Source organism: Diospyros lotus, chromosome 8, assembly GCF_014633365.1.
Source record: "Diospyros lotus cultivar Yz01 chromosome 8, ASM1463336v1, whole genome shotgun sequence".
NCBI classification, from domain to species: Eukaryota; Viridiplantae; Streptophyta; class Magnoliopsida; order Ericales; family Ebenaceae; genus Diospyros; species Diospyros lotus.
Genome location: NC_068345.1, coordinates 32,184,499 through 32,201,441, shown reverse-complemented (window position 1 = coordinate 32,201,441; position 16,943 = coordinate 32,184,499). Strand labels below are relative to the sequence as shown.

The following is a 16,943-nucleotide window of genomic DNA, read 5'->3' as shown; positions in this document are numbered from 1 at the left end:
CGTTTCAAGAATTTATATTATCTTTGTTATTTAAAAATTGTATCAAATTACTTTCTGATGTTGTTGCTTGCCCCCTTCCTCTATTTCTTGCATTTGCATATTCTCGATTAGAGAGGGATTATCCTTGATGTCTTCTATTTGGTATCCAGTGCTCGGTTGTCCATTCAACTTTGAGTTTAGGGTAATATACTTGCTGAGCCTTAGTCATCCGAAGGTCGTTACTGTGCCCTCTAGCTAGCAACGATAATTGGTCAAGGAGAAATATTTCTTGAATTAAATGAATAGTTGGTGGAAAGTTATACAATTTGATAATTGATAGTGGGAGCATAACAACATCCACAACCACATAGAATTCTTTGGTTTAACAGAGGAAATGAAGTAATTGTTTTATCACAATGCCTTGCCAATTTTTCAATTGGTTCCTTTGAGTCCATTTATTGTGGTGTTATTTCCATGAATGCTTGACATATCTTACTCGACCAACCTTGTCAATATGATTGAGACACGATCTATGATGGTGTGAAGAACGTTTATTCATTTTTTGTTGAAGATGGTGAGAAAAAGAAGAAGAAGCTTGTGTTGAAATCAATGAAGAGTGATGAATATAAGAGTTGTTTTGTTGCACTTGTAGATAAAAAGGATTTTATTGGCAAGATTAAAAAAATTGGGTTGCTAAATGTTCTTCTTCAAAAGGAAGGAAACTTGCGATTAGATGTTTCAAGTGATATAAGAGAAATTTTTAATGAGTACAAAGATATGATGTCGGATGAGTTGCCAGACAGACTCTCTCCAATTAGGGACATACAACACCACATTGATCTTGTGTCTAATGCCACATTGCCTAATCTACCTCACTATTAGATTAGTCCAAAGGAGTGCAAGTTAAGAAACATCTTAGGAAAGGGTTCATACAAAAGAGTGTAAATTCTTGTGCTGTACTAGCTTTACTCACTCCTAAGAAAGATAGAACATGGAGAATGTGTGTAGATAGCAGGGCTATGAATCAAATAACTATTAAATATTGGTTTCTTATCCCAAGATTAGATGATATACTTGACATGCTAGTTGGATCTTGGGATAATTCCAAGATTGACTTGAAGACTTGTAGATGAGTGGAAAATAGCTTTTAAGACCAAGGAAGGGCTCTACAAGTGGTTGGTAATGCCCTTTGGATTGTCTAATGCCCCTAGTACTTTCATGAGATTTATGAATCAAGTGTTGAAGCCTTTTATTGAGAAGTTTGTTGTTGTGTATTTCAATGATATTTTGGTTTACAGCAAGGACAAAACATAGTCACATTAAACACTGGGAGGCTATTTTGCAACTCATGAGGCATAATCAATTATATGCTAATGTCAATAAATGTAGTTTTGTGGTGGACAAATTGGTTTTTTGGGATATATTATCTATACAAATGGAATAAAAGTTGATCCACTAAAGATTGAAGCTATAACCAACTAGCGTACTCCCAAAACCATTATAGAGGTAAGAAAGTTCCATGGTTTAGCAACATTTTACAGAAGATCTATAAAAAAACATTCAACACCATTATTGCACCTATCACAAAATGTCTCAAGGAAGGAAACTTGTCTTGAACCTTGGAAACTAAAAGAAGCTTTGAGATAAAGAGACAAATGCCTCAAGCACCAATATTGGCCTTATCATATTTTGACAAACTTTTTTTAAGTTGATTGTGATGCATCAAAGGTTGGAATTGGAGTTGTTTTAAGTCACGAAGGAAGACTAGTGGCGTATTTCAATGAAAGTGTAACAAAGCTCAGCAAAATTACTCCACCTATGACCTAGAGTTTTATGCTATTGTTCAAACTTTAAATTCTGGCACCATTATCTCATTCAAAGAGATTTTATCCTAAATTCTAATCATGAGGCCTTAAAATACCTCCACTCTTAGAAAAAGATAAGTCAAAGGACATGTTAAGTGGGTAGCATTCCTACAAAAGTATACATTTTCACTATGATATAAAGTTAGTTTTCAAAATAAAGTAATTGATGCATTGAGGCTGAAACACCCTTTTTTTTAAAGTGTGTTTCCACTTTATAATTTGAGGACTTTTTTAAAAAACATTTCTCATCAAAGGTCCTTCACCATCCCTTGTGATTTACATATTGTTTTCAAAATCTTCATTCTCTTCACTTTTCATTTTCATTTATTTATTTTTTTCAAAATCCACTAGAAATTATTCTCCTAAGTGGCACTTAGAAAGATTTACTTTTAGTGGCCTCGCCTTTCTACCTAAACTCTTGTGTTCAATTTAGTTTATTAAGGCATAGTCTTTGTGTGTACGCTTATTTTTACAAATCGAAAAGTAGTTTAATTCATAACTCGTATTAAGGAGTCCAATTTTTTTATTCATTCCAAAATATTGAATTTAAAAGAAAAAAGAAAGACTTTTAGGGAACCAAACCCTTAAAATAAATTTCTAAATCATTACAACCAAATGTATGGACATAAATGTAATCCATTTCCACTAAAATAAAAATGGTGTGCCTTAAATATAAACTTAGTTCGTACAATGGATTTGACATATTTGATATACTTGATATCACTAAAATAAAACCTATACATGCTTCTAGTGTGCCATGTAAAACACATGTAGTATCTACAAAACATGACATGTCACAAAAATAACAAAGTTTCTAAAACCTACGTTTTACGGATTTCCTTTCCCTTTAAATCACGTGCCTTGCTAGGGATGTTTGAATATTCTAGGGTATAAACCCAAGTTAGAAGATGAACTTTTTAAGTGATGAACCTCCTTAAAAATAAAACATTTATATAAAATGCGTGCATGATAGAAAATCAAAGATTCTACTCCATAATACCACTTGTGACCATGTTAGTATCCTTCAAAGAGTTTTCTCAATTAATACCCTAAGCGCCTATTGAAAGGTCCTCGACCACATCACCTCAAGCCTAAGCGGTGCAAAGCAAAATATCATAGCCATGTTCATGGATGCAAATGAAAAGCCAAACATAGTACATTTCCAAAACTGATTTCTCATGCAATATGAACAAACCACGAAGTAAGAGTTTGTGGGTGGAGGAAACTCACCTTGTTTCTTTGGAGAATATCTTCCTTACTCTTCCTAGCTTCCTAACTTTTCCTTGGTCACCTTGATAAAAGTTTCTTATTTCCTTATCTATTCTTCTCTATTTTCTCTTATCTCTTACACTTGTTCCAACTCTCTCAAGTGGGAGACCATCCCCCAATTTATATAACCCCTAATTTTTCTTGTAAAAAAAAGTTAATTAATATCAAGGATTTGTGTTTTATTTTTATTTTTAAAACCTTCATTTCTTGTGAAATATATATATATATTAGCGTATGCTCATGCTTAAAGTTACGGTATAAATAATATTAAGATTAAAATATAGTTATAATTTATACGTATTATGTTAAAATTTATGAAGAACATGTAACAATTTTGCTTGTATTAAACGCTTTACAAAACTCAAATAAAAAACACACATATAAAATTTATAATGTTCACCAATATTGCAAATCAAATTATAAGAGCAAGTAAAAAAATACATGTATATAATAATATGTCAAAACACATGTATATAACAATTACATATGCAAGTAATATATATATATATGTGTGTGTGTGTGTGTATAAACACACCTATCTATATATACACACACACACACATGGCTGCGACCATGGCAGTTGCCGCCGACCGCCATGGTCGTGACCATCAACGAGGGGGAACCCCGATTCGGAGTAAAAGAATCTTGGGTTCCCCAACCGCGCACGGTCGAGGAAGCCTTGGGTTCCACGACCATGTGTGGTCGAGAATTCTTTGATTTTTATATTATTTTAATTAAAAAAGATTTTATTGTAATAAAATAAAAAATATAATTAAAAAAATAATACGAATAAATAAATTCTTTTTGAATATCTACATCTTTAAGTAATTCAATAGGATAGATTAACCAATTTCACATTTCTTTAAGTATCATAGATTCAACACCTAAAGATAAAAATATTAAATTTCGAATTAACCTTCCTACTTTGATATCATTATTTGAATAAAGTTTTATACTAAAAACAACAAATTCTTTTGAAATTTAAAAAAGAGATTTTTATTTCTTTTGGAATTGAATCATCCATGATTTAAAAAAAAATCTTTTGGAATTGAATCATACACTAAATGTCAAATTCTTAAATTATACATATTTAAAAAAAATAAAACTTACACTATTGGTGTTTTTTATTTAAAAAATTAAGTATTAATTTTTTAAAAAATTAAAAATTTTAAAATTTTTTGGAGAGCCCCCGACCGTTACTGGTCGGGGGCTTCAAGGGCCCCCAACAACGACCCATTGGGGGCTCGAAGAGCCCTCGAACATCGCAGGTCAAGGGTTTGTTGAACCCCCATCAGGGGTTCCTCCCATCGCGAGTTAGGGGTTCGTCAAACCCCCCATTGTCGTCAGGGCTTCAAGGGCCCCCAAACACCGTGGGTTGGGGGTGATAGGTTGGTCGCTACCAGCGGCCAACTGGTCGCGCGAGTGTATATATCTATTTATATATGTGCCTATGCGTGTATATGTGTATGTGTGTGTTTGGGGATATGGTGATTGTCGGCCGCGATGAAAGCAATAGGGTGTATATCTATATGTATATATATGTGCATGTGTGTATATACAATGGGACATTCTCAAACACAACCATCAGCAAAAACAAAGAGAAAGGAGGAGAGATAGAAGCAAAAAAAAAAAATACTGTAATGAATATAGAGAGCTTACTTCGACTGTGGTCAAAGCTTACAAAATTTTTGTTTTTGTATCAATGGCTAAAGTAAGCTCTGATGAAGGCAAAAGCTGAAGTAAGCTCTGCTCTTAAAATTCAAGAAGAAGAACAGAGAGGAAGAGAAAGATAGAGAGGGTAGACAGAGAAATGGAGATAGAGAGAGAAGATAGGGAGAGAAAGGGTAGATAGGGAGAGGATTGTTGGGTAGGAACATCCTTTAATCTCAACCATTGATATACATTTAAAATTCATCTCAGTCATAAAAATAAAATGTGTCTTTGATACATTTTCAAAAACCCTTATCCCTTATTATATATATATATATATATAGATGGAAGAAAGGAGAAAGATAAAGGAGGTAAATGAATGATGGCTTCCAAGCCATCCTCAATGGTGTGAGGAGGCTACCCAAAGCAACCCTTTGGCATAGGTGAGCAACGAGTAGTTGTTGTTGCTCCTGCTTGCTGCACCCCCTAGCCTTGGGGTCCTTTTCAGAGTAAGGACTCCACACAAGGGGGTCTCCCTATTATATGATATATATAATCATATATATTTTATACTTTATTGAATATATATATATATATTAAGACCATTTGATCCACTCATTGGCCAAATAAAGTTTCTTAAAATTAAATAAGAATTTATTTCCTTAAACCTCTAGATATTCTAAAAATATTTTGGGGTGCCATAGAGGCGAAGGGTTTATTTGCTAAAAATTGTCACTATTGTTATCATTAGGCTTGAAATGACCAATGAATAATACATGAATGACCCATAGTTTGCTAACATTCTTGATAAGTTAATCTCTTGAGTTTTCAGATCTTACTCGATTAAAATGATAAGTTTGTTAAGTACAACACTTGTTATTCAAGTAAACATTTCCTTACTCGATTAAAATGATAATTACTCTATTAAGTTAATGCATTAGTTGATTAATTTTTAAGTCACAACTTACTTTACTCAATTACAAGTATGCAATTACTAGAGTAATATTTGAAAGTTAGTTATAATTAACTTTCTCAAACATGATTATTTGATTAACATTTTGTCGATGTTCAGAATTAGTCAATCGTGATTTGTAGGCAGGCAATGAGGAATTAGCACACAAATGCAGAGAGGAAGAACAGATGAAGGCGAATGAAAGATCAAGCAGTACGCATGAGGGTATTTTACGTGGTTCGATTAGAACGAAACCTACTCCACGACTGTTCTCTGGGGATTCTGACAGAGTCACATTATATTATCCTATTCTCCTTCTCTAATGATTTTTTGCCACTATTTATAGTGAGGGGTGTTTACAATTGCATAAAATCCAAAAGTGGAATGATGACATCAAGGAGACAAGATGTCCCTATTAATTCCATAAAATCAGGAGTAGGCTCCGTATTACCAGGGATCTGGTTTGCCTCAGATAAGTAGGTGGGTCCCTGCCTCTGGTCATTCAATAGCAATGTTGCTATGCTAACTGAATGGTTAGGTCAGCGAGCTAGAAGCATCGCTGAGAGCTCGCTTGGTTGGTCCTGGGAGCTCGTTGGGGTTCGCTTGGTTCCGTGGTCTGAGCTCAAGTTTTAGCGAAGTGTGATCTTGTTTTGGCAAGCTCGGCCTTGGGCCTATTGGGCTTCAGGCGAGTGAGCCGCCCTGCTGGGTCTAGCCCAGCCCATAAGAAGTAGTATAGGAAATACCCATGACAGAAGCCCCCCAACTCGCAGTGCAACCTTCGAACTGGGAGCTGATGCGTGCCAACCATTCCAGCTGTTAATCCACCTTTTAGACTTTTGCCCAATCACTTCAAATCATGCCATTTCATGCTATACGTCTTGTTTGAGGCGCATTTAATGTGCACATTCCTCTATTATAGCGCATGATTACTGTCGTGAGGCCCACGAGCCGTCGTGTAACCAACGGATATGGGGCATGCCATAAGCCGTTTTGATCCAATAACTGAGATCATTCGAGCTGAAGGTATAAATAGCAAAGAAATCCTTCCATTTCCCTTTTCACGCTACTTTGAAATTTTATTTGAGCTTTTTCTTTCCTTTTGCTCCCTAGACTTCCGACGAAGCTCTTCCGACTTCAATCGTTTAAGGCGCTGACTAGTGTTTGAGGCTTGAACAAGGCTCTAGCATCAGCAAGAAGTTCTCCGATAGGTAGGTTCTTCTCGACCTTCGTCTCTTTCTTTTATCAAGCCATCCATCGTTAGTTAGCTGTCGATGGTTATTTGGTCTTCCCTATTTTGTCGGCGTCACCTCCAATTTTTGGTGCACTGATTTGAATTGGTTTGTTAGGTATTCACTGAGTTTTCGAGCTTAACGACCTTAGGATTATTCTTTCCATAGAGTACCGGGCTTCTTGTTGTAGCTCTCTTGCTTTAGGCAGCATCCTATTGCGAAGCGCATGACCTTTTGAATAGGGAGTTCTTTTTAGGGTTTTTTCATTTCTTCAAGGTTTGGTCCGCGACTTGACTATTTTTTTTTTTCTTTCTCTATAGATGTCCGATTCTACTCAAGAGAACCCAAGTCAAAAGCACTACAACTACACCATAGGAGAAGACGACACCTCGAACTCTAAAGACTGCCTTGTGATAGAGATGCATAACATCAAAGGGTCGAGTTCGCAAGCTAGGGAGGTCGCAGAAGTGACGACTTCCGAAACTGATCTGATTGTCAGCGATCATATCGCTAAAGGAAGTGAGAGGCGTAAGGTTTTTAGGAGATACCCCTCCAAAGCCAAGTTCCACGAGGTAGGGACTTGCACTTGGGAGTTCCGTCTCCCGAAGGATTGCTGAGTGTATATCCCCTTTCCGAGCTGCCATGAAGCTTATCCCCCAACTGGCTTCATAGCCATTAGCCTCCAGCACCTCGAGTCTGGGTTTGGGCTTCCCATTGTACCATATCTTCTCAACCTTCTGAACGAGCTCAAGCTCGCACCATTCCAGTTGACCCCAAACTCCTACTCCCAACTCACTTCCTTATCCATTTTGTTTCTTAGGAATGAATTTTCTCCCCCATCACCAAAACTTATTAAATTTCTTTTTCTTTCAAGAGTGTCAAGGATGGGCTGTACTATTTGGCAGCTCGTCCTTCACCTTATAAAACCATTCTTCCCTAGGGCAGGGAAAATGGGAAGTCCAACGTGGGCGATTACAAGTCCAATTGGTTTCTCTTTTCTTGCCCTTCATTCTTGATGCTTAAAAGCTTTAGCTTCGCATTGACCCTGGGTAAGGGCATACATGCGCGCACAGGTTCTTTTTACTTCATATATGTTTTGACATCTTCATTCTGTTGTGCAGATTTCGGAAGCGGGAGGCCGAACTTGTCGGCCGAAGAGGCTAAGATCCTTGACCTGCTTGTTGCCGCAGGGTCAAGCTCAGGAGATCTCTAACTCACTGACGAGTTACTTAGGGAGCATCAGCTTACGCCCCCTCTCGAGGTCGATATCATGAGCGAGGAATTCATCGGGGTTCGAGGTACAAGGCCTATTCCGTTCGCATTTGAGGTCATAGAGGCTAGCAACATGAGAGAGGGAGAAGATTCAGCTACAGAGATGGTGAGGTTGAGTCTCGAAATGCCGAAGAAGTCCAGCGCCAGGTAGGGTGCTACTTTGTCCCCAACCTCGAGCTCCAGCTCACGGGAGGAAGATCAGAACGGCCACGGCCTTAACAACACCAACAACCACAACAGCAGCGGCCTCACCACCACCAACAACAATAATAACGGTCCCAATAGCAACAAGAGTAGCAAGCTCTTGTTCCTCATGATCGGCGGTTAAGTCGAGCTCGCGAAAAAGAGGTCGCGAGGGAGACCCAGAATGCTCACACTTTTCTATCCACTAAAATATCGTGCCTTTTTCAACAGCTCGAAGAATGGGGCGCATTTATCAGTCGCCTTAGAAATAAATCGGCTTATGGCAGGGACCTGGCCTTTGAGGCTTTGCACCTCTTTTTTTCGTACGAGTGATCTCATATTGAGCAAGGCTCTTATTTTTTTTCAAATTGGCCTCAATGACTCTGTTATTTACCATAAATCTCAGAATTTTTTCAGAGGCCACCCCAAAAGCACACTTAAGCAGGTTAAGCTTTATTTGATAGCTTTTGAGGACCTTAAACATTTCCTCGAAATCAGAAACGTGGTTAGCTACCTGCTTTGACTTTACTAGCATGTCATCAACATAGACCTCCATGGTCTTGCCGATTAATGCCTCAAACATCATATTCACCAGCCTTTGATAGGCTGCCCTAGCATTCTTCAGCCCAAAGGACATCACCTTGTAACAATATAGCCCCTGGTCGGTAATAAACGAGGTGTGCTCCTCATCGCTGGGGTTCATGAGAATCTGGTTGTAGCCCGAATTAGTATCCATAAAGTTGAGGAGCTGGTGACCGGTTGTTGCATCCACGAGTTACTCGATCCTGGGGAGAGGAAGGTTGTCCTTCGGGCAAGCCTTGTTCAGGTCGGTGAAGTCGACACAGGTTCTCCACTTCCCATTCTTCTTCTTTACCAGAACCGAGTTAGCTACCCAGGTCGGGTAGTGGGCTTCTCTAATGAACTTACTTGCCAAGAGCTTATCTACCTCCTCCTTAAGAGCGGCATAACGCTTAGGAGTCATTGGTCTCCTCTTCTGACACACTGGCTTGTAACTAGGATCTACATTGAGCAGGTGCGAGATGACCTCTAGGGCTATGCCTACCATATCCTCGTGATTCCATGCAAATACATTTAGGTTAGCTTTAAGAAAGCTGGTGAGTTGGGATTTTACCTCAGGAGCCAGATTCTTCCCCAGCTTGAGGCATCTTTCTTCATCCATTTCGCTGACTGAGATATCCTTGAGCTCTTCGACTGGACCAGTGGCCTTGTCACAGTCCACCTCGCGGGGGTCTAGATCGTAGCTAACGCCCTTTTGGCTAACAGGTCGCAAGTCGCCTTCTGCGACGAGATTCACCTTCTTTTCTTTAGCCCCCATTTTTATGGCATCTTTGTAACAATGCCTTGCAAGGTTTTGCTCGCCTCGTACACACCCCACTCCATTGGAGGTAGGGAACTTTACAGTTAGCAACCTGATCGAGATGACCAGATCAAGATCGTTCATTGTCGGCCTCCCAAGCACAACGTTATATGCTTATAGGCCACTATCAGGAATTCCATCAGTGTGGTGGCCTGGCGATCTGCATCTCTAATGGTAAAAGGGAGACTAATCCGCCCAACAAGGACCACCGCATCTCTTATAAGCCCATAGAGTGGCTCTGGGGATAAGCTCAACTGCTCCGGTCCCAACCTCATCTAGTTAAAATCAAGTTTTATACATCCATTCATGCACGAATAACGAGGATGTCATTGTGCAGCCAGTGTATATCTTTAGCATCTTCTTTTGAGAAAGTTATTTCTTCTGCCATTTCCCTAGCACGTTTCATAGGTCTGGCCTGCCCACCTGATCCTGTCAACAAGATGTGGTTGGCTTCATGTATGTACCTTTCATAGGATATGTGGGATGTCCCTATGAGGTGAGGTCCACCATGAATTATGTAGATCGTTCGCACTGCCGGTGCACGTTCATCATCAAGAGGATGTTGTTGTTATACTGGTGGCTGGGACGACTGGTTGGTCGGTCGCACCACATACTCCCTCAATCGACCTCTTCTGATCAGTTCCTCAATGGTATCCCTCAAAACCCAGCATTCTGAGGTGTTATAACCCACCTCGTTATGGTATGCATATAACTTCTCTTTGTTTCTAAATTTATTGGGAGTTCTTATCAGGTTGGGCTTTCTGAACTTCTTCCTGTTTCTTTCCATAGCGAAGATTCTTTCTTGGGGATCTGACAGGACACTGTAGCTGTCGAAACGACCTGACCGCTAAGATCGCTCCTCCCTCTTCACCTTGCAAGCTCGCTCAAAGTCCTGATTGTTCGAGCGATCTCCTTGAGCTTCCCTTCCATTGCTTCCGTTATTCCTTTTCTTGTCCTGGTTGGAGCCTCCAGTCTCCTCTTTCTTCCTGGCAAGCTTTTTCGAGCCAAATGCCTCTTCCCATCGAATCTCCTTAGCAGCTCGTTCATAGAATTCACCCAAATCTTTAACAGGAGTCCTATAGATGCTTTCATAGAGTTTCAAATCTTGGCGGAGGCCTGCAGAGATCGCAGTCAAAATGCTTTCATCGGAGGGATCTTCAATATTGCTCACTTCGTGGCTGAACCTGGCAATGTAGTCATTCAATGACTCATTTGTCCTTTGTAACACCGTGGCGAGGTGACACGGTGGGACGAGCTGCCTTCTCAACACCCTATACTGATTAAGAAACCTCCGCTGACACTCTTCCCAACTACAAATGCTACGAGGTGGAAGGCTCCTAAACCAAGCTAGGGGAATATCCCCCAAGGTCGCTGGAAAGACGCGACACTTGACCAATGAGCTGGTCATCTATAAATCCATCTAGACATTGAACACGTCCAGGTGGTCATAGGGGTCACTGTCCCCATTATATTGCTGTATACTCAGGACTTTAAATCTAAAAGGGAGAGGTTCGAGCTCAACTCTCCTGGTGAATGACATCCTATCTCCACGGCCGTTATTCTGGCCACGAACCCCTTGTTGCGCCTCCAATTGTCGAACTCGTTGAAACAACTCCTCAACGGTCGACTCCGGATCTGCAGATCGCTGGGCCTACGATTGCTTGCTTCTCTCCCGCTCTGGAGAATGACGACTTGGAGGTGGATAGTTATCTCTGATATCTTCCTTGCCTGGTAAGGGTCTCTCTTCCAGCGGCTGGGGATTTCTCCGAGGTGAGGGGATTTTCGGTGGTCTCTGGACATCCTGCGCCTGAGCTTGTGCCAAGACCCTGATTACGTCAGCAAGCTACATTACCGTATTCTCTAAGCCTCCTAGCATTGTTGCCAGGCTTGGATCGTTTCCATCCCAATGCTCGGAGCAGCAAGGTTGGATAGGAACCTGCAGGGGGCATACCGGCAGTAACTCCAATCGACAGCGGGATAGAGGCTCCCGCTGCAGAAACAATAGGTTCAACGGTTAACGAAACGTCCTGCGGTTGATAATGATGATTCACTAGAAAATCGACCACCGCATCAAGAGCTTCGTGTGTTCCTTTCTCTTGCCATGGTTAGCGATTAGAGTGGCCCTTCTTTCTCTAGCGCCAAAATGTCGACGATCAAAATTAGTCGACTGTGATTCGTAAGCCCGCAATGAAGAATTAGCACACAAATGTAGAGAGGAAGAATAGATGAAGGCGAATGAAAGATCATGCAGTACGCATGAGTGTTTTTTACGTGGTTCGGCCAGAACGATGCTTACTCCACGACTGTTCTCTGGAGATTCCAACAGAGTCACAATATATTATCTTATTCTCCTTCTCTAATGATTTTTTGCCTCTATTTATAGTGAGGGGAATTTACAATTGCATAACATTCCAAAGTGGAAGGATGACATTAGGGAGACAAGATGTCTCTATCAATTCCATAAAATTGAGAGTGAGCTTCATATTACCAAGGATCTAGTTTTCCTCAGATAAAGTAGGTGGGTCCCTGTCTCCGATCATTTAGTAGCAATGTTGCTATGCGAATTGAATGGTTAGGCTAGCAAGTTGGAAGCATCGTTGGGAGCTCGCTTGGTTGGTCCTATGAGCTCGCTGGGGTTCACTTGGTTCTGTGGTTTGAGCTCAGGTTTCAGCGAAATGTGATCTTGTTCTAGCGAGCTCGGACTTGGGCCTATTGGGCTTTAGGCGATTGGGCTGGCTTGCTGGGTCAAGCCCAACCCATTAGAAGTAGTGTGAGAAATACCCTTGACATATTTGAGCTTTACTTAAGTAAAAGATGTGTTACTCAATTAATGAGCAATTTTACTTGATTTACAATCTAATTTCAATTTTAAGCATATGCTTACTATTTGAAAGCTCATCATCAAGGTTCATTAAAGATTTGCTTAGATGTCATCATCAAAATATTCTTAAAATCAAACTCAACAGACTCATTTGGGGCAATCCTAACAATGATCGGCATTTGGATATGACAATCTACTTTGACATCTTCTTTGTTAAATGTTATCAACGAAGTGTGAACCATTTTTTTTTTCATTGATCGAATCTCTTTTTTTTAGGAATTGGATTTGCTACTCCTACTTCGTTTACTCATCGTAAGGATAGCTATGGATCAAGGAGGTTGAGGCCTTCAACATTTTCTACTTCTTGTTCTTTAAGGGTCACTCTCCCTTGGAGTCACTCTAAGATTCTCAATGCACGGATTGCTCCTACTCATGTTACTATTCTTATTCATATTCTTTCTCCTACTCTTAAAGTTGGGAGTGTGTGTTGATGGGTTGTGGTGTTTTTGTTTTTGATGGTTTTGAATAAAGATACCAAGCATTTGTGTTAATAGGTGACCTTATAACTTGAGATTACCTATTTGTTTGAAAGTATTTTACTCAATAGGAGTAGGGAGAGGTGGGACTCCATTACTATTTGATGGGGCTCGATGTTATCCGCTCTGTTGGCTCCTAGTTGAGAGCGTATGACGTTGAAGTATAGCGAATGATTGATTGAGAATTTGCATATGCACATAAAGTAATTTGGGCCCTATGGTGGTGGCCAAATGACATTGCTAAGGAAAGGCACTAAGCACTTCAAGCATCAAATTCTTACAAGAGTGGGACTTTCATCCTTGGAATGACCTTTGACAATCAAGTTAGTAATTGAGAAAGAGATAGAATGAGTAGCCAAATGCAATATAAGTTAGTGTGTGTTCGTACTTGTGGGGATTGTATCATTTATATAGGTCAAGCCTTTAATGGGTAAGCAAGATCCTCGATAGGATCAATCCTCCATGATTTTCAGGCAAAACCTTTGGTAGTATCCAATTTGAGATTCCTCTCGCGTCTGCATAGATGTTCCATTCCCAAGGCATTAAGCACTTCAGGCATCAGATTCTTACAAGAGTAAGACTTTCACCCTTGGAATGATGTTTGGCAATCGAGTTAGTAATTGAGAAAAAGATAGAACAAGTAGTGAAATGCAATATAAGTTAGTGTCTGTTCGCACTTGTGGGGATTGTATCATTTATATTGGTTAAGCCTTTAATGGGTAAGCAAGATCCTCGGTAGGATCAATCCTCCATGATTTTCGAGCAAAACCCTTAGTAATATTTGACTTGAAATTTCTCCCACGTCTGCATAGATGTTCCATTCCCAAGGCATTAAGCACTTCAAGCATCAGATTCTTACAAGAGTAGGACTTTCACCCTTGGAATGACCTTTGATAATCAGGTTGATAATTGAGAAAAAGATAGAAGGAGTAGTGAAATGCTATATAAGTTGGTGTGTGTTTGTACTTGTGGGAATTGTATCATTTATATAGGTCAAGCCTTTAATGGATAAGCAAGATCATTGATAGGATCAATCCTCCATGATTTTCGAGGCAAAACCCTTGGTAATATCCAACTTGAGATTCTTGAGCTAGGGAATAAAGCATCTATGTAGACATGAAAGGAATCTTCGTGCTTTAAAGGAAGAGTGTGACATGTGGCATCTTTCTATAGATAAGATACATGTCACGTAGTGATCAGTCTTCTTGGAGAACAGTTATAAAGGTGGCTCTATAAATGAGCATTTTGAAAAGTTTCCAATGTGATTTGCCAAAGTATATAGACATGCTAACCATGCGTGCGCGCGCGCGCGCACACACAAACACACATATATATATAGAGAGAGTTTGACCTTTGATGGCAGTGCCACTTTGCAATGTGATTAGTTACTTATTAAATAATGAAAATGTTTAATTATTTTCAATATAAGGTCTATATGTCATAAACCAAGGCCCACTTGAAAAATAAAACCCAAACTAAAAGAAATAAAGATGGGCATCACAAAAGAGCCTATCAAACAATCTTGGAAATTGAAATATCTCCCAGAGACACAAGCCAATAAGGATGGCTTTGGGAGACTCCTAAAGATGGCTTTGGGGGACTGGAGTTTATTTGAGACCGATATAAGTTTTAGGAGACATTTCCTTATGAGAAAGTCCTAAACAATACATGAATATGATAACCTCCGAATTCAAAAATCTCTCCTGAAATTTCGTAAAGAATATGCATTATTCGTAAAAGTTCTAATCCTAATTAATCTCATAATACTATGGATATTTATCACAAACCTTCACGCTCCTCTGTAAATAAGGAAATCCTCATTTAAAAAATATATATATCTTTAATACTAATTTCAATATTGCTTACAAGTCTTTTGTAAATTCAAATACTTGATTTAAATATTAAAGTGTTCATGTAGGGACTCTTTGTGCCATTTGATCTTGTTCTCACTTGCAAGATTCATAATGACTTGATTACGAATTCCTTGATTATAAATTTATTATTATGTTCAATCGACAATAAGATCAAAACTTAATAAAGCTCGAGAAGAATAAAAGAAATATTACTTTGCAAAACCATCCAACTTTAAATATTTAAGAAAGTAGTTATCAAGAATAATGATATATATATATTAATTTTTTTTTTAGATTGCCCTATGATAAAATCGTTTAATTCTTATTCAGAATTTAGAATTAGAATTTATTATTTAGTAACATAATTGTTGAAAATTTTTGAATTTAAAAATTAATATGAACTAAAAAAAATATAAAAAGATTTGAAATAGCACTGTGGTTTAGTAATTAATTATGAATGATACTTACATAATATTTTTCATAAATAGAAAAATAAAGTCAGATTTTCCCATTAGAGTGCTCATGCTGGTACGAAGTTTTGCTGTGCCGCTGCCGCTGCCACATTATTATTACAATTATTATTATATGTTTTTCAAAACCTAACGAAGGAACCCTGTGGAAAGGAAAACGGCTTGAAAGGGTTTTCGACTTTTGAAAACTTTTTGAAGGTTTCCGCTGTCACACTTCTACAAGCTGCAGAGCGGAGCGTGTGGCGTAGGCGACGGAGTGCCGCAAAAACTATCGGTTTGGCCATGGCCAGTGAGAACGAAGCAGCTCCTCTGCAGAAAGCTATCGCCGGCCAGGTCGAGCCGCGTTTTCTCTCCACCACTGGAGACGAATCGATAATGCTTCTTGTCGCTGACGTCGCCCGTACGTTGCCTCCGCTGGCTGTGAAGGACTTGCTATCCATCGGGGTCCGTTCCTTCATCCAATGTTTCCTAGGGTTTTATATATTTGTTACTTTGTCAAACTTCGAATCTGTTCTGGCTAATTCATCACGATTGTAACTCTCCGAGTTTCTTTTTTCCATTTTTTTTAAAGAAGTACGAGGAAGAGGAAAATAAAAACTCCATCTTAGGTTTCATAGTTGTCTATACTTCATAAGGAGCACATCTATTCATTTTATTTCATTTTGATATAAAGAGGATCGCATTTATCATCGTTTTCTTTCATTCAACTGATGAATCCATGGCTCTCTGTGATGAAAGACGTCTGTGGAAAGACGGTTGAAACATTTGTCTAGAACTCATTTTGTTTTATCTGACAAGTTTTATTCTTTCGGCTACCTAATGTGAACTCCTCCTTATCCAAGGTGAGGACTGGTTGTGGATAGGAATCCGCAGCGGCGTATATGGAAATAATTGTCTCCAATTATTATTAAACTCAATTTTATACTCGAAGTGCCTTTCCAATTTTTAACATGAAAGACAAATGAAAGAAAGGAATGAATGCTAAAAATAAAGAGAGGAAGACCTCAAAATTATTGATTGTAGAACCTAATTCCAGAATACGCGGATCTTCTATGGACACAAAAGTGTCTAATTTTGTGTTAATCCATTATAATGGTTATATGATTCAATCCTGGCATCCTCCTTTTTTTAACCTTATAAGTAATTGAGATTGTTGGAATTTTAAGGGCCTCTAATAATACTACTAGTAGAATCTGACACTGAAATTTAGCCATAGCAGATCCTTTTAGGCTCTTCTAGATGCTCCCCAATCAGAAATTAAAACAAAATTAACTATAAAAAATGAGTTTAAACTTTAAACTTTAAAGAACACTTTCATACTCTACGAGTTGGAAATGGTCAGATTTCAGTTTTTGGATATTGTCTTGAGCATGCATGTTATGTTATTGGCATTCATGTGGGAAAACCTGCAAAGATGAATTCATTTCAATGGCCAGCTGAAGATGACTTTTGTCCTTACTTGGTCATCTAGACTTCATATTTCCTC

At 38.9% G+C, this 16,943-nt stretch overlaps 2 protein-coding genes across 8 annotated transcripts in view; one reads left to right on the top strand and one right to left on the bottom strand.

The window, feature by feature from the left end:
* Nucleotides 1-10,624: 10,624 nt before the first annotated feature.
* Nucleotides 10,625-11,185, bottom strand: LOC127808605 (uncharacterized). The gene has a single exon (XM_052347177.1). The coding sequence runs from the start codon at nucleotides 11,183-11,185 to the stop codon at nucleotides 10,625-10,627; it is 561 nt and encodes a 186-aa protein (XP_052203137.1).
* A 4,395-nt stretch (nucleotides 11,186-15,580) lies between these two features.
* The window catches only part of LOC127808451 (uncharacterized), a 64,968-nt gene continuing 63,605 nt past the window's right edge, over nucleotides 15,581-16,943 (top strand). For all 7 annotated transcript variants that reach the window (XM_052346996.1, XM_052346995.1, XM_052346994.1 and 4 more), the window contains exon 1: nucleotides 15,581-15,901. In XM_052346996.1, the coding sequence (XP_052202956.1) occupies nucleotides 15,740-15,901 (162 nt within the window). In that variant the 5' untranslated portion in view covers nucleotides 15,581-15,739. The remainder of the gene's footprint in view (nucleotides 15,902-16,943) is intronic.

Coding starts and splice junctions, on each gene's coding strand:
- LOC127808605 (XM_052347177.1), bottom strand. CDS start 11,185: ATGACCAGCTCATTGGTCAAGTGTCGCGTCTTTCCAGCGACCTTGGGG.